The sequence below is a fragment of the Enhydra lutris genome, unplaced genomic scaffold (genome assembly GCF_002288905.1).
Source record: "Enhydra lutris kenyoni isolate GAN:26980312 unplaced genomic scaffold, ASM228890v2 scaffoldscaffold68, whole genome shotgun sequence".
In the NCBI taxonomy this organism is placed as follows: Eukaryota; Metazoa; Chordata; class Mammalia; order Carnivora; family Mustelidae; genus Enhydra; species Enhydra lutris.
Window position 1 is genome coordinate 11,126,930 of NW_019154152.1, and position 25,030 is coordinate 11,151,959.

Genomic DNA, 25,030 nt, shown 5'->3' on the forward strand with positions numbered 1-25,030 from the left:
TAAAAAAATCCCCAGCCATGCCTGGGTGGCTTAGTCAAGCATCCAACTCTTGATTTCGGCTCAGATCATGATCTCAGAGTCCTGAGATTAAGCCCCACATCAGGCTCCCTGCTCAACGGGGATTCTCTCTCTCCCTCTGCCCCTACCCCCTCCTTACTCATGCGGTCTCTAAAATAAGTAAATCTTTTTAAAAAATCTTGGGGCGCCTGGGCGACTTAGTCGTTATGCGTCTGTCTTCAGCTCAGGTCATGATCCCAGGGTCCTGGGATGCAGACCCACATTGGGCTCCCTGCTCGACAGGAAGCCTGCTTCTCCCTCTCCCACTGCTTTCGTTCTCTCTCTTGCTGTATCTCTATCAAATAAATAAATAAAACCTTAAAAAAAAACTTCCTGAAAAAAATATAAATATATAAATATAAACTATAAACATAAATACATATAAAATAAATATATATAAATATCACATATACACACAAACATATTTTATATATATATATATATATATACATATATATATGTATATATATATCTCCCCAGCCTGCCTGGGCCTCAATAGCAGCAGCCATAGCACCTCCCACTCCCGTCCCCCACCCCCTCCTCCCACTGTCCACTAAACCAGGCTGGGACTGTGCCGGGTCCTCTCTGAATTCCTAATCCACCAGAGAGATATGGGAGGTAGCTATTACTATCCTTTTGCAGAGCAAGATCTGAAGCTCAGATATTAAGTGCCTTGACCTAGGGCTACAGGATTAATAAGTGGCAGAGTTGGGTTCTTTAAAAATAGCAATAAAAAACTAATAGTGGGGGCACCTGGCTTGCTCAGTCAGTGGAGCCTGCAACTCTTGATCTCAGGGCTGTAAGCTTGAGCCCCACACTGGGTGGAGAGATCACTTAAAAAAGTATATATGGGGCGCCTAGGTGGCTCAGTGGGTTAAAGCCTCTGCCTTTGGCTCGGGTCATGGTCCCAGGGTCCCAGGATCGAGCTCCGCATCGGGCTCTTTGCTCTGTAGGGAGCCTGCTTCCCCCCTCTCTCTCTGCCTGCCTCTCTGCCTGCTTGTGATCTCTGTCAAATAAATAAATAAAACCTTAATATATATATATATTTTTTTCTAAAGATTTATTTATTTGAGAGGGAGACCACGAGCTAGAGAGGCAGAGTGGAACAAGGGAAAATCTTAAGCAAACTCTGTGCTGAGCAAGGAGCCCAATCCAGGCCTTGATCTCACCACCCTAAGATCATGGACTGAGCTGAAACCAAGAATCAGACACATAACTGACTGTACCACCCAGGTACCCCTAAAAATAAAATCTTAAACACTACAAGCCTACTCTGCACCACATAATGTGTTAAGCACTCTGTATACAGTATCTGACAATGGGTCATGAGGCAGCTACTCACTATTCTGCCCACTTTACAGAAAGCATGCTTACAGAGAAAAGAGGTCAAGGAGCTCATCCAAGTTCCCACACCTTGTTAACAACAAAGGCAGGATTCAAAGGTCTACTGGACTGAAGCCCACAATCTTTCCATTAGAGCACACTATCAAACCTTGAAGAGAAGTCAGCTTACTTCCCAAATGCCCCAAGTCTAGAATGGTAAATGGAACCCAGCTGTGAACAGCTGGTCAAGCCGGCGGCCCTGGCTCCTTGAAGCAGAGGGGTTACCTTGTCCTGCACGGCCGTGCTGAGCTCCTTCTCGAGATGCGCCTGTTTCTCCACCCACTCTCGAGTGGCCTTGCTGTGCTCTTCTGTCAGGTCATTGAGGGCACCCTGTAGCTGCTGCAAGTGACTGGCAAACTCCCGAAGCTGAGAAAGACAAGCAGGAGTCCCCATCACCCAAGGTCAAAGCCAGTACCACCACTGCTGTGTGCTTTCCAAACTCCAGGGGCTGCAGGTGTCCGACTATCCTACTAACCCACCTCAAACCAATTACAACTAGTCACATCTTTAACTCAAGACTCAAAATTCAGGGCCACAACCCAACCCTGGCAGCAGCCAATTACGGGACAAGGAAAGGGCCAAAGTATGCAGGTCTCTGGAAAGACTGAAGCCCAAGAGAGGTGCCAGGCCATTCTTCTCAACCCCTCCTGAAGAGGCCTCCAGACCATCTCAGCCCCAGCGGACCTCCAGGCCGGGACAGACCCCACCCCCAACCCCAACACTCACCTTAAAGGAAAGGTCCCCATTCTCCTCAGAAAGTTGGTTAATTTTGCGATCCATCTGGCTCTTCTCTGTCTTCAGGTCCTGGCACTGCTTCAGAGTTTCATGGAGACGCACAGTGAGGCTGTGAGGGAGGGGAGCAGTTAAAAAAGACGGGTGCAGGGTGGGGCAGGGAGCTGGGAAGAGAGCAGGGAGAATCCTACCTCTCGTTCTTGCCACGGAGCTCCTCTAGCTCCCTGGGCTCCAGTGGACTAGCCGCCTGCTTCTCGTTCAGCAGAGCCAGGCGGTCAATACGCTGCTGCATCACAGCTATCTGTGCATCTGCCCCGGGGAAGGGGGGTGGGAAAGTCAGCACAGAACTATGGGCATGACAGGAGGAGGGGGAGGCATCCAATCTAAAGGAAAGGAGGAGGACGGCAAGGACAGACCCAGCTTCTAGGAGCTCAGCCTGACTGGCCCAAGGCTGAGCACCAGGCTCCGGGGCCAACAGAACGGACAATATGGAAGAGAGTGGAGCCATGCCTCACACAAGCCCAGCACTTCCCCAGATGAAAATCCCAGATGCTGCTCTAGACGCCTACCCTTCTCGGTGAGCAGCTTGCGGTTCTCAGCCAGCTCCAGCTCCAGTTCATCTCTATTATTTCTCTCATCTGCAAGCTGCTTCTTTAGCCGTCTCATCTGGAATTGTGGGGTCTGCAGGATGTCGCCCATGGGGGAGGCTGGAGAACCTGAGAGGAAGCTGAAGGAGGAGATGGCCCAGATGCCGCGGTCAGAGCCTGAAAGGTGAGGGCTGAAGGGAAGAGCACCAGGCGGGGATGGGTGAGCAGGGCTCTAGGGCTGTGAAGACTCGCCAGGAGGCCAAGCACCTCATCTCTGTTTGCACGCCATCTCCCACCTCATGACACGACCTTGAGAAAACTGTTCTCCCTCCTCCAAGGCTTAACTTCTTTGCCAGAAAAAATCTTGCCTCGGCAGAGCTGCACTAAGAGAAGGGACTTCAGCAGAGTCTCCATGGGAGAAAGGAATTCCATTAACAGGGAACAGCCTTTGAGGAAGGCCTTCCACCAAAAATGGATCCCAACCAATTCCCCTAATTAGTTCCGGGGCAGGTGAGAACATCTACAAGGTACCCCAAGCACGGTCTGATGACATTAACAGGCTGGTGAATGGTGTTAGCCTCCAGAATGAAGGGATATGAGGACTGGATGTTGAGGCCCTATCCCAGGAGAAGAGGCGCAGCACATACTTGTTCCCACTAGAAGAGGCAACCTTCTGTAGCTCTAAGAAGCGAACCTCCCTTTTGGCCTGGTGACTGGGTGGGGACAACTCTTCAGAGATGGTGCTGGAACAGGTAGAAGGGACAGGAGCTAGGGGAAGAAGCAAACCAACCATATAAAGGTTAGAAGGTGAACAGATTTGGATCTTTACACAGTCTGAGGAACTCGCCTTAGTGGAAGTGAATCCACAGACACTCACATGTGAGCTACAGAGGGAGGCCACCAGGTAGAAGCTGACCCCCAGTGTCTGGGTTATCTGGAGGTCAGTGGCACTAAGCCCATCAAGCAACTGGCTTCTGCTTCCACGGGCCATCAAGTTCTCATGCTTCTCCCTGCAGCCAGCACTGCAGAGACAGCTCAGAACTGCCCTGAGTAAGATCTCCTCTCAGCTCAACAATCTCTCAGGTCAGAGCCACGGGCCTCTTTACTCAACTCCTCCATTCTGAAATCTTGCACTGCCAACACAACCTCCTTCTCAAAACCTCTGCCTCCCCTGCTTCCCAAGACCACTTTCACTTGGCTCTCCTACCCCTAAACACCCATGCCTAGTCTCCCTATCTGCCCTCCCTCCTCCCCGCACCCTCTAAGCTCCCAGAGTTCTGAGGCGGCCTGCCTGCTCCGCCCACAGTAGCCACCACACAGACTTGCAAACCCATACCCTGGCCCGGAGCCCTCGCCTACATTCTAGACTCACATTTCCAACATCTCCATTTGAAGGGCTGAAGAGGAACTTGAATATGAGGAACATCAAATTCAGTGGCTGGAAGAGTCCACCTAGAGCCACATCTCAGGTCTGTCCTCACCAGACAGCCTGCCTCGACATCAGAAGACATGCGCAGCTCTTGGTCTTTCTCCTGCACTTCCAGCAACACATTTGGCAGATGAGGTTCCTCTCTGTTCTAGCACTTATTCTCTATCCTCCTTATTGATTTACATAGCTGCCTTCCCAACTAGAACATGAGCTTCATGTGGGGAAAAGCCTTTCTTTTAGGTGCTACTCCCAGCTTTTAAGCCTCGGGTAGCAATTGCTTAGAAAACAAAAAACAAAAAAGGTATGTGTGGGGTGATTAAGGACAAGCTGCCAGCAGACATGATTATCGTGTCCTGCTTAGGCACTGCCAGCCCGTGAGAAAGAGCTCCACAGGAACTGGGATGTCAGCGACATGGCCCAGAAATCAACCTATGCCATTACACACACACTTTTCCTGAGCACAGACTCTGTGCCTGGTACTGGGAGCTGAAACAAACCCCCACTGTATTTCTTAATAATTCAGGATCCCAGCTCAGACAGGAGGGGGTCCTCAGTAGGCCCTACTTACCTTTCTGCAAGAAGTTCTCTAGGTCCTCAGTCAGGTTTAGCCCATCCTCATGGTCCAGCACAAACTTGAGAATGACTGCTAACTCAGCCTGGGCCACAGAGAGAGAAAAGGAGCATCACTGAGGTGTCAGGCCTGAAGAGATGGAGGGCACCAAACTGGCAGTGCCAGCCCCAGGAGTCTGCTGGAGCCCAGTTTTCCTCTCAAAGCCTAAAGCCTCACATTCCAGCTGAGAACATTCTCGCAGAGACATGCTGACCCTGCTTGCTCTAACCTCCTCAGTTCCTCTAAAGATGCACCTGGGTTCAGACAGAGTTCCTATCTGACTTCACTCCTGACCACAAAGAAAATGGGCAAAGAAAGTAGTGCAGTGAGAAAGCTTTTATACATAACTATGTTGCCCTCTTCCAAAGGACCCTCACTGTTGTTCTTTGTCTAACTGAGAACCCAAGAATCCTCCAGGGCTCATTCAAAGCTTATCCAGCAGCTCAGCTGTAAAATTTGCCCTTCACTGTCTGAGATCCAAAGTTATAGAGTTGATCTGATTTTTCTGGCCAACCCTGCCATACTTCCTTGTCTCTGCGAATATCCATTCGCAGAGATAAGGAAGTATGACCAGCCTGTGGAGTGACCAGCCCGGAGTGAAGAAAAGGTTGAAAGAGAAGCCCCCCGTTGCTCCCATGCCACTACAGCTCCAACATCAGAGAAGAGCCATGAACTAAGTAAGTATTATATGGGATGATTCAACATTTTTACCATCCTGCAAAAGGCCACAGCTCTCTGGATACTGTCCCTGCAGTCACCTACATTACCCCGTGACATCCCAGCTCCTCCTGCTCTGGGAAATAAAGGGCAGCTGCTTAGGCATGAAGCAGAGCCAACATCAGGACCCTCATGACAGGCAGTTCCTGGAAACCAGGTCAATTCCCTCAATAATGACGTAAAGGCTCCAACTCTTCACTTAGGAACCAGCAGAGGAGGGGGAGAAAAGGTAACCACTCTGAGCTAGACCGTCAAGATGGACCAAAACATTCTCTCCCACTAATCCTCCTCATTAGAGGAAAGGAGACAAATGGAGTGACGGATTGTGTAAAAAATACACACTCACATGGGACCACATACATGAGGAGAGAATTTCTGTGTATTATCCCATCACAGTATAGTTATGACCACAGTTAAATACATGTATGTAAAAATGGACTTGAAGTATATCCTTTAAAAGTTAACAGTTATCTCTGGGGATGAGATTACTGGAAAATGTTATTTCTTCTTTTGTGCTTTTCAATATTTTCTAGACTTTCTATAATGAATGGCTGGAATTACTACAACATATTTTTTAAAACACCGCAATATGCTGTTTGAAGAAAAGCAATGCAGTGAGGTGAAGCACAGACTAGGCCCACCAGCTGGGGTGAAGGAGGCATAGGACTTACCTGAATCTTATATTCAAATTGTTCCCAGTCCCGGGGACTTTTGGAGCTCATGGTGGAGTGGTATAAGAGTAGCATGGTCATCTAGAAGCCAAACAGGCGGTACAGTCACTGAGTAGGGTTGTCTCTCTTCTCTGTGCTCCCCTCTCTGAGCTGTTCTGGAGGCTCTTCCAAAGCTCACAGAATTCAGCCCTAGGTCGCTGCCCTTAACTATACCCAGAAACACCTGACTGAGGACACCTGATTGTGCAAAAAGCCTGGTGCACACCTGAAGTCCTGAACTCACGGAATCTAACTATGAAGCCTGGGCTACCCTCTACCAGCCAGCACCCAGGAATAGGAGAGGGAATAAAGGACACTGAGCTAAAAAGACTATGACAGCTGGGGGAGGCCTAATTCCTGCCAGGTCTTCATTGAGGCCCACTGTAGTAGCCACCCACCACTTCCCCTGGGTTAACAGAAGGCCCAAGAGGTCCCTCTGGTTGCACTCTCTGACCCCCACACCTGGTATTCCATAGGTACCTTGGCCAATTCCAGCTCTGACCCCTCTATCACCTTCTGCATGGACACCAGGCATTCTGGAGAAGAGGGATGTTTTCGATTTTCTGTAACAACGACAATGTAGAAAATAGGGTGAACTTCCTGGACACTATCCCTGAGATCATCACAACACCTCAGAGTAGAACAAAGTCACTGTTCCTGGTGGGGCTAGGAGATGCAGGGCTCCTTACTCCTATGTCCTCTCTCCTCCAACATACACATTTCCATCTGAAGTTAGTTCTATCCTAGGTCAGTCCAAAGACTACAGAGAAAGTTCAAAAAACAAACAAACAAAAAAGGCAGGCTAGGAATTCACAGCAGCTCTGAATTCCATGCTTGCACTCACCCACCCAACTCATCAACCACAGAGAAGAAGCCCAGAAATCCCAGGTCACTCTAGAGACTTATTCCAAGTAAGGTCACAGAGGAAGCCTGAAGCTGAGTCAGACTAGGAGGGCTAGGGACACCTGGTTCTTATGCTAGTATGCCAGTTATCAACACCTCTGCTTTATCTAAATCGGCTATCACCTTTCCCATAATTCTCTTGAGGGAGAGACTGCTCCCATGTCACAGATGAGGACTCCATGGTCCATGACTGCAAAAGGGAGGGGACTGACAAGCATTGTCATAGTTTTTCATCTGTTCCTACTACCCATCAACCTTAGGAGCAGTTATCATTCCCTCCATTTCAAGGATAAGGAACCTATATCCAGAAAAGTCACATAGGCTGTGAGTAGAAGGGCCAAGACCTCAACCTAAATCTGCCTTTTCCCCTGCTCCCCATCCACTACCTAGGCAATTAATTCAAAGTTATCCAGGGGAAATGTTTCTCTTGCAAGGGAAAGAGGGTAACATGGATTCATCCCTCTCCTCCAACTCCTTGCAGTGGGTGGGGGACAAGAGCCCAACCAAGGTGATGTGTCCCCAAAACTGACCTCTGGCTCTACCTGTATCTCAAAGACAGGCTGCGGGGCTGAAGGGACACTCTCCTTCCCTGACATCAGCATCACCACACCCAGGGAAATAGGTATACTCATCCCTGTGGTACAGAATCAGTGGGCTTGAGCCTTTGCTCCTCCAGACACTGGGAGCTGGTTCCCCTGGACTTCCAAAGTCCCAGGAGTTGAGGAAGCAGCTCTTTCTGAGCCAGATAAAGAAAGGTGCTTACTCTGCAAAAAACTGCACACAAATTCCAGTCTCTCTGGCACCGGCTGTTGCAGGATTTGCTGCCCCTCTTCAGTGCCGTGGCTAGAAAAAGAACAAAGATCAGGACCGGAGTACTTAGCAATCCTTCCCTCCTTGCGACTCCATTACATACCACCTTCCCGTTCCTCCAGGCCTGGTCTGCACTGGATCTGGGAGAGAACCAGACCAAATTCTGGAGGCAGGGGAGAAGATACCAAAACACCATTTGGTCAGAAGGAACTGTGTGGTGGGTGAAAAGTGGGAACTTGAGGCATGTGGTCCTTCTGAAAAAGATGGCACTCTTGTCCACCCTAACTGTAAATATGAAAAAGCTCTGTGGGAAGGGGTCGAGGGGAGAGGACAGCCACATGGATGAAGGGGAAGCTAGGTTCAACAGTCTGGAATGGCTCCACTGTAAAACATCAGGAAGCGGGGGGGGGAACATGGCTAGGGTAAGACAGACAATGGAAAGGGAAAACAGGCCCAAGAACTGAAAAGAAGGAGCAAATTCCCAAGGCTCCAAAGTGCCAGGGCGAAGTTCAACATCAGACTGAAAGCTGAGATGGCTAAAGCCAAGAGATAACAATCTTTTTTTTTTTAAGATTTTGTTTATGTTTTAGAGAGCAGGAGTGAGGGGTGGGGGATGCAGAGAGCGAGAGAGAGAGAGAAAGTCAGTCAGTCAGTCTCAAGCTGACTCCCCGCTGAGCACAGATGACCCTGAGATCGTGACCTGAGCCCAAATCAAGAGTCACATGCTTAACCAACTGAGCCACCTAGGCGCCCGGGGACAACACTCTTCATCAGGTGCTCTTGCTGTGCTAGTCTGTTTAATAGCAACAGCGACAGGCGGAGGGAAGGGAGGCAGCAGGGGGAGCTCTCACACAGCTCAGGCCCCTGGCCCTGGGTGCTCAAGCTAACAGCAATTTCAATTTTAGGGGTGAATAGCTCCACTTCAAGTTAGAGTAGACTCTTCTTCTTGGGCCACTACAGCTGGAGATACTGATTAAAGGAGCCTCTTGTTCCTCAATCTCCAGGTTCTATTGATCTCCAGGTTTCAACTTTCTGGAGGGCAGGCCCTAGAACCAGAGAACTTGCCCTGCAAGACCATCCTTGCCAAGCAAAAGCAGCATCCAAGCCAAGACCATGAATGTATCTCCCTCCCTCACTCACAGGATTATAACAGGCTTCTCCAAGTGCAGCTGGTTTTTTTCTGCTTATTTTCTGGATAGCTGGTTTGTGATTAGTGACTCCTAACAGAGCCTTCAGGAGATGTTCATCTCCTCCCAGACTCCTAAAAGAGCCACCTTTCCTCCCCACCCACAACCTGGAACATTGTGACTCCTTGACTCAGAATAGAGCATTAGATAAAAATGAAGAGGATTCTCAGGTTAAATGTTTGGGGAAATAATGGGTTAAACCAAACTGAACATTTTCTAAAGAAGGCAATATAACATGCATTATTTCCCAAACCTATTTGACCACAAAACCTCTTTTTTCCTTACTAAGCCCTGGGATAAGTAAAGTTGCACGAAACATGCTTTAAAAATGCTGGACCTCGGGGTGCCTGGGTGGCTCAGTGGGTTAAAGCCTCTGCCTTTGGCTCAGGTCATGATCAGGTCAGGGTCCTGGGATCAGGCCCCAAGTCAGGCTCCCTGCTCAGCGGAGAGCCTGCTTCCTCCTCTCTCTCTGCCTGCCTCTCTGCCTACTTGTGATTTCTGTCTGTCAAATAAATAAATAAAATCTTAAGTAAAAAAAAATGCTGGACTCCGGGCTATCCAGACCATCATTTAAAACTGAGTTCAAGGGGATACCTGGAGGGCTCAGTCAGTTAAGCGTCTGCCTTCAGCTCAGGTCATGATCCCAGGGTCCTGGGATGGAGCCCTAGCATGGGATCTCTGCTCGGAAAGGAGCCTGCTTCTCCCTCTGCCTGCCACTTCCCCTGCTTATACTGTCTCTCACATGCTCTCTCTGTCAAATAAATAAAATCTTCAAAAAATAAACAAATAAATAATAAAACTGAGTTCAAGTCTTATGTCTGGCAGGAAGCCATCCAGAACCATTGCCAGTCATGCCTTCCCACTCCGCAGGAATTCCTACATCCTAAATGATGGATACAATGGCATCATTTACAATGGACCACACCCACCATACGCCCTGAACTCGAGGGTACAGGAGATACTCAGTACATATGGGTTGACTGACAGACGAAGGAGGCTCTGTAATAGGAAGAGCAGAGGTCAAGGTCAGTAACACGAACATCAGGGCTTTAGGTTCTGGCAAAATGACTCCACGAAACTTTGCTATTCAGGCCTCACAGACATCAAAGAGATGGGACAGCTTTTTTGCTGCAGGCTATTCATGCACAAAACAGAAAGGGCAACTTGTTAGAAAGGTTATGCCCATGTAAAACCCAGAGAGAACGCTAGGTGGCCAAGGAACAAGTCCTGTTCAATTCCCACAGCTGCTATCTGCCACCAACCCTGCCGCCCTCCGCCGTCCTCCTCGAGAACTAGCATCTGATTTAGGTTAGCAACAGTAGCAGCGTCCGCAATGAAAAAGCCAGAATACATTCACCAAGAACATCTGTTTTCCTGAAGGAAATTGGTCTGCCCTGTCCTGGACCAGAGATGGAGATCCGGGTTAACCTGGAATTTTCAGTAGTCCATCCCCTCCAACACACACATACTTAGACATCCGTGTTCTCTCTCCCTCTCACCTTCCCTCCACCTCCACTCCTCCTACTCTAAGGCTCAGGCAGTGAATCAGAAGACAACTAGGAAATTTGTAACCCTCCCTATGAAAATTTCCTACCAGGTTATAAACCTACAGTGGCTAAACCAAGGACACACATCCCTACCCATGGACATATCTAGTGCTCTTGTCATTAGGCCAAGGAAATTTATCTCAATAGCAAAAGCTCCTTGTTTTTTTGTTTTTTGTTTTTTTCTGGAAAGCAAAGCAAGGTTTATTGATAGTACAAAGCTCCCAAGGAGGGAGAGAATCCAAAAGGGTTGCCCTTTCTTTTAAGATTTTATTTTTTTAAGTGATCTCTACCCCTAATGTAGGCTCAAACTCACAACCCCCAAATCAGCAGTCGCGTGCTCCACCAACCGAGCCAGCTAGGTGCTCCACCTTGATCCATTAAGTTCAAAAAACAAAAACAAAAAAAACAGCTGCACCCTATTGTATGTTACAAGGGCTGGCTCCTCTCAACACCTGGCTGCCCCTCCTTTGAGTGATTCTAAAATTCAGTAGTAGGTTAGATATTGTCAGCCTCATGATGTTACCAGCTACTGGTGTCAACAATCTAGATTTACCACTTCATCAGGGTTTGAAAAATAATTATTTTCAACAGGAATTGCAAAATGCTGACTTATGGGTGGTACCCAATTCTATCTATGAAGTATCCTTGTAAAAAACAAAAAACAGCAACAAAAAAACCTTAAACTAATCAAGCTTGGCTCTAATCATCAGTTTACAGGCAACAAGGGGATGAGAAGAACAAGCTGAGCAGCACCATGATTATACAACTAATAAAATCCAGAACTAAGACTGGAAGAAAGGAAAATGGGGATACGGTATGGGGATAGAAATGAGTAAGAAGCAAGACTGGTGGGAGGAGAGGAGCCCCTGATGAAAGCTCTTTCATACCACGACTGAAGATTTTTTATTTCAAACTTCTGGCAAGGAAGAGTCACTGAGGACCAGCAGCTGTGGGGCATCATAATGGGAGCAGGACTGCAGGAAGGAATGCCCTGGGACACGAAAAGATTAGAGAAGAACGAGGTCACAAGGGCCTGGTATCCAGAATGAGGCAGGGGCAGGGATGTGAGAAGTCTTCCAAGGACAAACTGAGAGGATGGTGACTAAGTAGGATCACTGCCAAGCAGAGGGAGGAATTCAAGATGATGCTGAGGAGTACCTGGGTGGCTCAGTGGGTGAAGCCTCTGCCTTTGGCTCAGGTCATGATCTCAGAGTCCTAGGATCAAGCACTGCATTGGGCTCTCTGCTCAGCAGGGAGCCTGCTTCCCCCTCTCTCTCTGCCTGCTGCCCTGCCTACTTCTGATCTCTTTCTCTCTGTCAAACAAATAAATAAAATCTTAAAAAAAAAAAAAAAAATGCTGAAATGTCCTGCTGGGATAACTGGGAGAGAAAATGGTACTGTCTATACCAAAATAAGAAAACAGTGACTTCTTTTCACTAAGGCAGGTGCTGGTTAGAGCCACAGGGACTTTCAAAACATCTTATAAGACATCCCACCACCAACATACATTTCAAAAAATATATTCAAAACATTAAAAACAAAAACCACTCCAGTGAATCCATCTGTTCCAGGATACTCAGTCCCACTAGACTTTGCTGCAGAAGAGTATCAACTACATTTTCATTCATTTACTTACTCAATAAACATTAACCATTGTACTGTGTTAAGCAAGGTGCAGAGGACCCCAAGGGGAATCAGACCCAACCCCTACCTTTGACCAACTTAGTTCTACCTTCTTTCCCCATGAATAGGTGGCCAAGCTGCTTCACAGAGATGCTGACTCCCTAGCACTGGTTCCTACCTGCTATGTGTGTAACAGAAACACCGTCAACACCTCAGTCTATCCCTGACCTGGGGGCTCAGAGTCAACTGTGCCTTCCTTTAAAAAGTGAGGGTCCTGGGGCACCTGGGTAGCTCAGTCGTTAAGTGTCTGCATTCGGTTTAGGTCATGATCCCTGGGTCCTGGGATCGAGCCCCACATTAGGCTCCCTGCTCAGCGGGAGGCCTGCTTCTCCCTCTCCCACTCCCCCGGCTTATGTTCCCTCTCTTGTTGTCGCTCTCTGCCAAATAAATAAATAAATATCTTAAAAAAATAAAGTGAGGGTCCTCTCCTCTCCACTGTCCCCGCAATCCTTTATATTATAGCTGACCTCTACTTTTGCCCATAGCACAAAGAAGTGAAAAGAAGGTCAGTTTTGCCCTCCATAATTCATTAAAGTTGATGAGAAAGGAAAAAGGATGAACTGTATGAGTCTAGAAAAAGACAACTTCAGGTTATTGCAGGTTATAGTTTGACCCATTTTTCTTAGTTCCAAACAGGGAAGATACAAGGCGGAAATCCCACTCCGCTGATTTCCCAGATAACTGTGCTGTTCAAAGGAACCATGCTAAAGACAGAAAACAAAGCTCACTAGAATCCTTGCTACATGACAGCAAGCTGCTTGTCAAATGCTAATCGACTTCACAGAGCAAGTTAATGAGGCAGGTGAAAACCCCAAAAATGCTATAATGGTTTAGAAAGGAGCATAACAGGACACCGGGGTGGCTCAGTCCATTAAGCCTTAAGCGTCTGCCTTCCTTCCTTCAGGTCAGGATCCCAGGGTCCTGGGATGGAGCCCCACATCCAGCTCCCTGACCAGCAGGGAGTTTGCTTCTCCCTCTCCCTTTGTGTGCTCTCCAGTGCGAGTGGGCTCTCTCTAGTAAATAAACACATAAATCTTTAAAAAACAAAAACAAAACATATCTCTGCTGTGCTAACAGGTTTGAGATAAGATTTCCAGGTGCTGCTTAATTCTTTCAAGTGCAAGAGCTTCCCCATTTCTTCTTCCTGGCCCTACAGGTTGCCAAGGAGGGCTTGTGAGAGGAGGACAAGCCACAAGAAGAGGGTATGGAAGACTCTCATTGAGACAAGAGGACAGCGAGCTCCAGAGCAGGCTCTTGAAACACCGTGAAAGCAAGGAGACTTGCAGGCTCTCCTGCACAAGCGTGAGGACTCCTGAAGGTGGAAAAAGAGCAAAAGCTCTCCCACAGACAGACACAGCGGCCCAAGGAGGAGGCCCGTGTGCCCTTGTCTCTGGCTCCATGCTGGCAGTCCTGCCCTGGCCTTCTGGTCATAGCTGTTGGCACGGAAAGGGGATAAATGCAGTGCCCGGCCCAACACCCCAACACATGGCCTCCCCTGAGGGGCTGGCAAGGGGCATGGTGCATACTCACATACTGTCGATGATCTTGATGAAGACGCTGCAGTCTTGGAGCTGCAGCACAGCCTCCACAGGGCTCGCCACATGCAGACTGTTCACCTGCAAAACACAGGGCAGAGCCTGCTGAAACAGGCGGAGGTGCGGGAAGCACTGCGCTCGCTCCTCTCCCCAGACGCCCATAAGCTGCCAGCTCGCCTAGAGTGCCTGCAGCTGCAGGCCGCAGGCCTTCGGGAGCGTTCACTTCAGCCAAGGAGAGCTGCTGCCCCCACTGGTCCAGTGACAGCCACCAGAATGCCGCTATGAGAGTCCTTCCTCCAGCTTCAAGTAAATGAGAGTTTACATTCTAGGATGTTCCACCACAGGGATACACTTTAAATATAAAATAGGCATAAAATGCTTTTCTGGAAGGATACGTGAGAAACTGTACCACCACTGCCTCAAGGGACAGGAACTTGATGGCTGAAAGTCAGATGTGGGAAAAAAGAAAGGCTTTTTATATTATTGTCCTTTGTAGCTCTTGTATGTTTACATTATAACCCTCTGTAGCCCAAATTATCACCCTACAAGCCCTTTCTATCTCTTGAATTTTGAAATATCTAATCAAAACTTACATTAAATGCTACATGTCTTACACACTCCCACAGATATAAAATCTTGTTACTAATGCATTTAAAAAATTCTTTCCAGACATAAAACTGTGACTGACACAGGGAGAAATGATGAGGCAATAAGATAATTAAAAAAATAAATAAATAAATAAAGAGGAAAAGAAGAGCTGGGAACCCCAGGAAAAAACTTGTCAATTCCAATTCAACTGCCTGCTTCTCTTCCTTGCCTTCTGGCTGGCATCCATCTAACTCAGTCTTTACAACTAGGAAATTCACCACCAGTCATCTGCAAATGAGTCAGGTACACAGGTTATTCAACAAGCATATACGGCCAACTTGTACAGAAAAACCTCATAAATTCCAAAACCACCAAGTTCAGAAGAAGCCTGGGCTGAACCTCACCTTTGTCAGTACACAGGAAAAAAAGGGTTTGCTAAACCAATCAATCCTGTGTGCAAGACTGAGGAAGGAGGGAACTCAGGCTGCTTGACAAGGTATTTATTTGTAAGAACCTCAGCAGAGTGGTTATGTGCAATGAATAGATTCTACTCTTTAAAATGCGCTCTTTAAAAGATACTGGGCTATGGGGCGCCTGGCTGGCTCAGCTGGAAGCACATACTACTCTTAATCTCTGGGTCCTGAGTTTGAGCCCCAAACTGGGGGAGAAGGGTGCTTTTCTTTTTAGTAACCCCTCCAAAAAAGAAAGAAAAAAAACATTACTAATAAATAAAAATATAAATAGATAGATTTATATGGGGCTGGGAGCTCCCAGATTAAAATTTTAGACCTAACGCCTTCACTAACTTGCCAGAACTCTGTTATCAACTTATTTCTTTCTGTGCCTCCTTTCTCACTTGCCAAATGGATGGAATCCCTACATTGTTTACTTTAGAGGACCAGTGTGGGTTCAAAGGGGATTATGAACTCAAGAACACATTACAAGATGAAAGTGCTAAACGCAAAGCACTATTATGGTTAATAAAATTAAAATAATGGAAGTAGATGCAGCAAAACTTCTACTTCTCAGTAGTTTAATTAGCTGACTGCACTAGAGAACGAGAGTATTTAAAAAAAAAAAAAAGAAGGACTCAGCCACAGAAATTATACTATTTATTTGGTTAAATACTTATTTTTTTAAATAATTTTTTAAAGGATTTATTCATTCATTTAAAGGAGAAGGAGAGTACAAGCAGGGAGAGCAGCAGGCAGAGTGGGAGGGAGAAGCAAGCTCTCTGCTGTGCCAGGAGCTGGATGTGGGACTCGATCCCAGGACCCTGGGATCACGACCTGAGCCGAAGGCAGCCGCTTAATGAATTGAGCCAGCCAAGCGCCACTAGTTAAATACTTATCCGTGTTTGTGTGTGTGTAGAATTTATTTATTTATTTGAGAGGGAGCAGGGGGAGGAGCAGAGGGAGAGGGACAAGCAGACTCCCTGCTTGGTGGCAAGCCCGATTCCAGACTCAATCCCAGGACCCTGAGATCATGACTGGGCAGAAATCAGAGTGGGTTAACTGAGCCACCCTAGCACCCCTACATATTTCAATATTAAAAACAACTTCTAGGGACACCTGGGTGGCTCAGTCAGTTAACTGTCTTGTCTGTCTTCAGTTCAGGTCATGATTCCAGGGTCCTGGGATCGAGGTCCGCATCAGGCTTTTTGCTCAGCAAGGAGCCTGATTCTCCCTCTGCCTGATGCTCCCCCTGTTTGTAGGTGCTCAATCTCTCCCTCTGACAAATAAATAAATCTTTAAAAAAAAAAACAAACACTTCTAGATGGATCTAAATGAAAACAGGTTAAGCGTTTTTTTAAAAAGTGTAGATCATAAAGTGCAAACTCTCACTGAAGTCTAAAATTTATACCATCTATCTATCTATATATATATATAAATACTTGTATATACATAAATATGTATACTTATATTTATACCATCTTTTGAGGGGAATAGCCTAATCTAATTAGTCAGGAAAGGCCAGTGTAAATTTTTGAGGAAGATTCTGAATATTCCAGGCCAAGATCCTTTTCCACCAGCTGAAAATGAAGAGAGCACCAAGACAGTAAGCATCCAAAACCACCTCCTTTTAATACTCCTTGTAATCAAAAGAAAACTTTCAAGGGCTATGAATGCTTGTTCACTAAAAAGATTGAAAAATCACACCAGTTAGTTCATTTAAAGTCACTTAAGATTTCTGGATTCATCTCCTGTCAAGTAACAATCTAGCAATAGTTTCTTTTATGCAGATAAAAATTCATTTTCTTCCTGTGCATTATTTTGCTCTCAAATCAGAAATCACTGGAAAGTGAAGGAAGCGGAGAAACTCTTTCATCTTTAATCAGGGATTAAAACACGTGAAGAAGGGCCAAACTCACTGGTTTTCAGGGTGGCTTAAGGTTGTCAAATCTTAAAAAGTTCCCTTTTCCCTATATCAATTCATTCACTGTAACTGCTGGGTATAGAACAATTTTAAGCTATTCTTCAAGTAAAGTATAAATTTATTTTTATACTATAAAACAAATTATTAAAATTTGGGAAAAAAACCCCACTTATTCTAGTATTTTAACATATGTACTTTAAGCATTTTGATATATTTCTTTCCAATCTTTTTTTCCTGTATTTTTCTCTAAACCACAACTAAAATTGTCACGTGTGTTCTATGCCACTCTTCATAACAAGCATTATTTGACACAGCTACATTATCATAAAATCCACTTTAGCTGCCTAACTTTTGCTTACACTGAAAATTCCTAAAAAAAAATTCTATGTTACCATATATTAATATTTTAATGCATTGTTTATTTTGACTTTTGAAAAAGTACACAAGTACCCGCTATTTAATAAAACTAGCCCTGTATTGGTTCTTCTCTGTAATGGTAGTACTCACCATAAAAACAAGTTTAGGACCTAAATAAATAAACTGAGCAACTTAAAACAGTGTGGCTAAAGGTTCCGCCAGTATTCAGTTAATCCACTGAACTGCAGACAAAGCTCATAGTCTCCCAAACCCAACCAACCCCTCAGGGATGAGGGGAGGGAAAGGAAGAGACAATATTTTTTCTTCTCTTCTCTTTCTTTCCTTTTCTTTTTTTTGGTAAAAGATGTTATTTGTTTGACAGAGAGAGCCAAAGAGGGAGCACAAGCAGGGGGAGTGGGAGAGGGAGATTCAGGTTCACCACAGAGCAGGAAGCCCGACACGGGGCTCGATCCCAGACACGGGGCTCGATCCCAGGCCTCGATCCCAGGACTCCAGGATCATGACCTGAGCCAAAGGCACAGGCTTAATGACTGAGCCACCCAGGCACCACTAAAATATTCTAAAAATTTTAAGTGGCTTTTTCATTGGCCCTAATCATGCCCCAGCAATATTTGAAGTATCAAGAATTATTATTTATTCAGATACAGTACTAGATGTTTTCTACACACAATATATCTTCATTCTCTTAACAACACCGTGAGGTATTTTTATTTCCATTTTAAAAATAAGGTGCTGAGAAGCTAAGTAACTTGCCCTGGGTCACACACCTGGGCCAGATCAGTAATTCTAGATCAGGCTGTCTGACTCCAAGGTACAGGCTTGTCATCACTACACTCTGTATCCTCTTCTACTTCCCTGCAGCTTTATGTTCCCAATGCTTGGTATTACTCTTTCATTTGCCATTGTTCATATTGGACAGAAGATATATGAAAAGACCTAGAGCAATGATTTAAGTAATCAAGAAGGCAAAGGGAGGGGGCGCCTGGTGGCTCAGTCATTAAGCTTCTGTCCTGGGCTCAGGTCATGATCCCAGAGTCCTGGGATGGAGCCTGGCATGGGGCTCCCTGCTCAACAGGAAGCCTGCTTCTTCCTCCCCCACTACCCCTGCTTGTGTTCCCTCTCTCACTGTCTCTCTCTGAATCAAATAAATAAAATATTTTTTTTTAAACACCTTTTTTTTTTTTTTTAATTTATTTATTTGACAGAGAGAGAGAATGGTCACAAGTAGGCAGAGAGGCAGGCAGAGAGAGAGAGGGAAGCAGGCTCCCTGACAAACAGAGAGCCAGATTCGGGCCTCGATCCCAGGACTCTGAGACCTGAGCCGAAAGCAGAGGCTTAACCCAGGCGCCCAATAAATAAAATCTTAAAAAAAAAAAAAAAAAGAAGTCAACAGGAGGACAATGGAAGCAGACAGAAACATGGTAAAGAAATTGAGGAGAACCTTGCCCTATGATAAAAGGCCTTTCAAGACCAAAGTCCCGCATGTCAGTGAAGTTCAGGATAAACGCTTCTAGTCAGAAAAATGCACAGGAAGCGAATGAAGAAGGGTGTCTGTGCCACGCTACAGCCAACTCTTCCATGACCAAAAGGAAATGAAAACCTCACCTAAGGGGTGCCTGAGTGGCTCAGTGGGTTAAGCCTCTGCCTTTGGCTCAGGTCATGATCTCAGGGTCCTAGGATTAAGCCCCGCATAGCATTGGGCTCTCTGCTCAGCGGGGAGCCTGCTTATCCCTCTCTTTCTCTGCCTGCCTCTCTGCCTATGTGTGATCTCTGTCTGTCAAATAAGTAAATACAATCTTTAAAAAAAAAAAAACAAAAAAAACCCACCTCGCCTAAGAGGTATACAGAAGCTTAGCAGGGAGTTCTCTTCTAAGCTACACAAGTGGTGTCATGGATCACTATCAGGAGCAACATTGCCAGAAATAATTAAAGTTAAAAACTAAGGGGAAAGGCAAAGGAAAACTGTATTTCCTTCATCTCCAGATGAGAAGACTTTACATAGCTGTGGCTCCTAAAAAACTCCTTTTCTACCCATGCAAACTTCCTGGAGAAGGTCACACCAAAGAGAAGAAGACTCACCCAAGAGAGGAGTGCAGCTGCCCGGGTGGCATGGAGCGTCATCTTGGTGACACCAAACAGTCACCCCAATGCACCTGGAAACCAAGATAAGAACAGCAGCTAATTATATCAGATATCCGTGATGAAGGACAAGGTGGGAAATGGTTTAATATACTGGCTCTGAATACGTCAATCTCTTTACACAGCAATTAACCCACCAAGGACATGGGAATTTTTAGAAAGCTCTAACTTCACATTAAAATTACTATAGAACTTGGGGCTCCTGGGTGGCTCAGTTGGTTAAGCCACTGCCTTCAGCTCAGGTCATGATCCCAGAGTCCAGGAATCGGGCTTCCCCTGCTCTACAGGGAGCCTGCTTCTCCCTCTCCCTCTGCCTGTCCCCCTGCTTGTGCGCTCTCTCTCCCTCTCTCTGTCAAATAAATAAATAAAACCTTAAAAAATAAAATAAAATTACTATAAAACTTACCATAACAGTAAAGAGCCTGCATTTAATTCAAAGTCCACAAGCTCTACACACAGTTTTCTGTTCCACAGAATATGTAACATTCAGGGCTGTCCTTTAACCCTGTTCTTTGGGACATGGTGCCCTTAAAACATGGAACAAATAAGGTTTCTCAGACAGCTGTGGGTCTGAAAGTGATTCCATGTAACCTTGACAAGTAGCATAACTTCTTTTAGTTCAGTTTCCTCATCTACCAAATGGGATTTGCAAACACCTATCTGGGTTACTGTGAGGCTTCAAGACAAAGCAGGTAACACAAATAACACAGTGCCTGGCACATCGTATGTATACACTAAATGATCACTGATCTTTAACAGAGAGGCTGATTTCTGGCTCTTTCTGCAGGTGCCCAAATTCTGCCTAAAAATAACCAAGACCTTGAGGGTAACTTCTCCAAATTCTGGATTTTTATATCTCCCACAGAAATGTCAAAGATACGGTTCAAATGAGGGACCTGATGACACCAGACCCAATTCTGGCAGAAATCTCATGGGACATTTAATGAAAGATTAGGTACATGTCCTGGTATTCCTATTCCCAATTTCCTTTCCCACTGAGAATCGGCCATCTGCCTGCCAACCTGCCCAGGAGACCACAGACCTGGTGACTAAATATTCCTCAACATCTCCCAGCAGCCCCCCCAACTCCTACCAATCATGGGAGCAATCAGCCCCGCCCCCACCTCCTGTCACAGGTACTTAGTCTGTCACTATTCGATGAAGAACACAAGTGGTTAAGTCACATCACCTGTAATTCTCCCCACATACTAGCATCTCCAAGGTGTGGGTTCTATGGACTGAACATTTGCTAAGCACCTTTTTTCTTTTTTTTTTTTAAGATTTTATTTACTTGAGAGAGAGAAAGACTGCATGAGCAGAGGGAGAGGGAGAAGCAGGCTCCCCCGACTTGGGGCTTGAACCCAGGGCCCTAAGATCGCAACCTGAGCCAAAGTCAGACACTTAATAGACTGAGTCACCCAGGTGCCCCACATTTGCTAAGCGTCTTCTGTACACAGTGTGTTGGGGATAAGAAAAATATCATTCTTGTCCATAAAGTACTTACTGTCTAGTAGGAGAAAGATATACATAAATCTGATGATAATCCACTCCCCATCATTCTTAGTTCTTCCTACATAAGTATACTTTTTTTTTTTTAAAGATTTTATTTACTTATTTGACTGAGAGAGAGAGATCGTAAGTAGGCACAGAGGCAGGCAAAGAGAGAGGGAGAAGCAGGCTCCCTGCTGAGCAAGATCCGGATGTGAGGGTCAGGGCTCCATCCCAGGACCCTGAGATCATGACCTGAGCCAAAGGCAGAGGCTTAACCCACTGAGCCACCCAGGCGCACCAAGTGTACTGTCTTTACCAACCAAGCAAAAAGGTTACTTTCTGAGTCCATACAGATGTTCATTCTGCTCTGGAAGCTATATGGGAAATGGGAGACACTGACATGGTCCCTGCCTCTGAGGAGCTTATACAGCGAGGTAAGTAATGAAATTAAAACATACATGAAGCTTTAAATAATAGAAAATAATTAAATGCTAAATATAACTAAATGCTAATTGTAATTAAGTGCTTCCTGACCCCACAAAACCCAACAAGATTCCACCTGTCATACCAACGTCACAGTCTTGGAAATGAGCCAATTCACCTGGGCTTTGGCAAGAGCAAGGGAAGTGTTTAAGGGAGCTCTCAGGAGGGCAGAGAACCTAAAGGACCTATGTGTTCCTCAGTCTTGGATGATTTTCACCCAGCATGCCCTATCCATCAGCACTGAATGCTTAGCTCCCTGGGGCCAGCCAAAGATGAAGAGAAATGGTCTCAACTATTGCACTGCAATAAGACTTCCAGTTATTGGCCGGCCTAAAGTTAGAGGGATCATGCCTGGCCCTTGTGGTGAAAGCAGCAGTGGCCAAATGATCTACTAGGGCTTCTTTAAAACAAAACAAAACAACAAAGTGTATATGTTAATTGAATTTAAATTTAAAAAAATAATTAAAAAATTAAAAATTAAAAACAAAAAGTTTAAGCTCTTTAGGAACAAGGGAAATGAGGCCCAGATCACCTGTCCCTCATCCCCACTGTTGCCTCTAGACTTGCTATCCTTTTGAAGAGGTCCAAAATTTCAGTCAAAAATTTTACTTATTTGTAACCCAGGGTAAATCTTGCCCCCTCTGAGAGATTCCACAGCTGTGCTGCTAAAAATGACCTGAGGTTTAACCAGCCTCTTCCCTTCATCTCAGAGGCAAAACATACAAACCTTATGTCCTCCCGGAGGGTGGGGAAGCCTGTCTAAAACTAGTTCCACTGCTCAGGAAAACAGTGTCAAGTCCAAATGCCTTTTTCTACGCTTTCCAGGCACAGAAACAGGAGGATTCCAATAACCAACATGAGGAACTTCAGAATGACCTTGTCAGTTCAAAGCCCATAAACCAGCATTTTCCCAGACACAGGACACTGGGCTGGGAGCTATTAGGCCAGCCAGCCATTCACTTCTCAAGTAATGAATGATTGAAGTCGGTGGCAGAGCTAGTCCTCAGACTGGGACTACAGCTTTAAGCAGGCCTTGGCTTGGAACCCAAGGGCTCCCAGCCAAAGCACCATCCTCTCCACCCTCCCCCTGAAATCTGAGGCAAGCCCCACCCAGAAGACTGGTTGATGGTCATGGTGATGGAAAAACAGATCCCCACGATTATAGCTCAGAACCATTTCACAGAAGGATCTGCTGAGATGCACCCCAACTTGATCAGGTAACAACCACCCACTCACAACCCCCAGTGAATCAACAAACAAACAAAATTCAGGAATGCAACCCTTCTCAAGACACCTTCAGAGACCACCAGACTGTTTCTTTGAGAAGTGCCCCCAGAATCCCAGAGGCTTCACAGAGCTGATAAGGTGGCTTCTCTTCCCTGAGTTCAAGAAGGAACCAAGACACAGAAGCAGCTGCTTTATAAACCAAAGGACTTGCATCCTCTTCACATTTTCAAAATTGACATAATGTAAATTCCTACATCAGGACCAATTCCCACATTTACAGTAACCCCTCTGTTTCTAGAGAAGATATATCAGGACAAGGAAAGTGACACCTGAGAGACGCACAGCCACATGGCCCGCAGTCTCTCTGGGTATTAAAGAGTTAAAATCTAACCACGGTTTCCTACCAGGGCTGAAGCTAATGCAAACCACCTGCTCAGATGCAAGGAACAGGACCAGAGAGTCGGATAGCTAACCTCTGGGGTCTGTTCTAGAAGTATCATTTCTAAGGTTAACCAAGTGATAGGCCAAGGGCCAGAGGGTCTGAGTTGTGGAGTGCTGCTCTCCTTACCCCACCCCACCCCACCCCTGAGCCTGGGTGCCAGCTCCTTGTGAGACCATCTCTTAGCCACTTACTACTGCCTGCCTGAGTACCAACCCTTCCTCGAGATAACACCAAAGTGACCTTTGGTCCCGAAAGCAACAAAACTGTACTGATCACTCCACTCACTGGCCCCTGCCTCCACTGAACCATCCTCCCACTCTCAGAATTTCTGGGCCCAAAGCCCGCAAAAACTCCCACCTCCAAGTGTCCTGCCCAAGCCCCGCCCCCTCTGTACCCCATGGTTCCAAAGGCTCAGAGCTCAGAAGGGAGCTTATAAAGCTGTAAGGGAGCTGTCCTAGCTGTAAGACCAGGCTCAATGGCAAGATTCACCACTACTTACCCTGACAGCCTGCGTGCCTGTAGCCATAAGAATTCCGTGTTCTGTACACCTTTCTAAAAGAGATATCCCACCATCTAAGCGAACCCCACATCCAAAGGGCAAGCACCCTGATCTTGAGGGTGTTCCTCCTCCTCTGACTCTGGGAGGGACAAGTCAGAAGACATGGGAAAACAACCACCCAGACCTCACCTGGTAGGTTACCTCAGAGGGGCCCAGCAAAAGGCCAAGCTATGTCGCCATAGGCTAACTCATCAAAAAGAACAAAGTAGGAAGTATCTTGCTGGTGTATCTCTAGGCTTGGAGGAGGTAAAAGGCCCAAGGACCAGCAGCTCCAACAGAAGCCAGGGAGGAAAAAACATATTTTCCTTTTCAACTCCTGGAGAGTCCTGGATAGCCTATCTCATCTAAATCTAAAGGGTTTCTCTGCACTCCTGAGGTCAGGGCAGATCAGCTTGCTGGATGTACTCCCTGGGCCCCCTTAAGGGGGCTTAGTCTGGACTCAAGCCTCCCCCTCTTCACCCAGACCAACCCTTCTGTGTAGCCTAGAATTTGGCCCAGAGCCCTGGTGAGGAACAAGAGAAGGGCTTCAAGGGAAACCAAGATTTCCCAGGTTTCTTCAAAAGTGGTTTACTGATACCTGCCCTCCCCCCTCCCCATGCTCTGCAGGGTCCAGATCAGAAGGAGAGGGAAAAAGGGTTGCCTCATGAAGCAGACCTGGGGCCTACAGCTATATACTGCACATATACATATACACCCAAGCACACTCCAGCAGTACATTAGCACCTGACACCACTACTATATTCACACACCCTGGTAGCCACCAGCTGGCAAAATGAACCCTTTTCACTCCCCACCACTGCGTACACACCAGGCCTCAGAAATGGAGAAGCTCGCTTGAGCTGTCTCTACAGCTCAATGTGCAGACGTACGCTTTCCCCCCTCCGAACAAAAACACGCTGACATATACGCGAGGGGGAAAGAAAGCAACCCTTTGCTCTCAAAGGCGCCAACTCCCGGATGTTGGCAAGCTCTGCTCCCAGCGCCTGTTTCTGAGTGTTTACTTGCGCTCCCTCTCATCTCCCTCCCCTTTAAGGATGGCGCAGGAAAGGGGGGGGGGGGGGGGGACCCCCCCACCCCCCCCCCCCCCCGGTTGAAAAAAAAACCAGGGAGAGGGGGGGGGGGGGGGGGGGGGGGGCGGGGGGGGGGGGGGGGGGGGGGCCTTACCAGACTCCTAAAGCCAAACGTATCTACAGGTTTTAATCCGCCATTAGCATTTAAATCTTGAAAGGAGAGGAGAGGGGGGGGCCAGTGGAAAGTAACCCCACACACAAAAGAAAAGTTGTTGGTTTTCTTCTCAGCCTGGCAGGAGCGATCTTCCTGGCTGACAGCCAGAAGTGCGTCACAGCCGGGAGTCTGCTTTCTTTAAAGGCACAGCAAGCTTCCGTGGTCTGGGAGCACCGCGAAAGCAAGAAACTCTCGGCAAGGGGGGAGGGGCGGCAGTCGGGGGCAAGGAGGGA

General features: G+C 46.6%; 1 protein-coding gene across 5 annotated transcripts in view; it reads right to left on the bottom strand.

Moving 5' to 3' along the window:
• LOC111159647 (nuclear mitotic apparatus protein 1) overlaps positions 1–25,030 on the bottom strand; it is a 76,105-nt gene that overhangs the window by 14,829 nt on the left and 36,246 nt on the right. For 2 of the 5 annotated variants that reach the window (XM_022522201.1, XM_022522198.1), the window contains exons 1-12: positions 24,738–24,981; positions 19,312–19,385; positions 13,886–13,971; positions 7,892–7,971; positions 6,706–6,788; positions 6,187–6,267; positions 4,757–4,844; positions 3,407–3,527; positions 2,742–2,899; positions 2,364–2,481; positions 2,167–2,284; positions 1,666–1,806 (exon numbers count right to left, since the gene is read on the bottom strand). In XM_022522201.1, the coding sequence (XP_022377909.1) occupies positions 1,666–1,806; positions 2,167–2,284; positions 2,364–2,481; positions 2,742–2,899; positions 3,407–3,527; positions 4,757–4,844; positions 6,187–6,267; positions 6,706–6,788; positions 7,892–7,971; positions 13,886–13,971; positions 19,312–19,353 (1,116 nt within the window). In that variant the 5' untranslated portion in view covers positions 19,354–19,385; positions 24,738–24,981. Of the gene's footprint in view, positions 1–1,665; positions 1,807–2,166; positions 2,285–2,363; positions 2,482–2,741; positions 2,900–3,406; positions 3,528–4,756; positions 4,845–6,186; positions 6,268–6,705; positions 6,789–7,891; positions 7,972–13,885; positions 13,972–19,311; positions 19,386–24,737; positions 24,982–25,030 lie in introns of those variants that run through there. The other 3 variants (XM_022522200.1, XM_022522199.1, XM_022522202.1) reach the window with 2 other exon arrangements.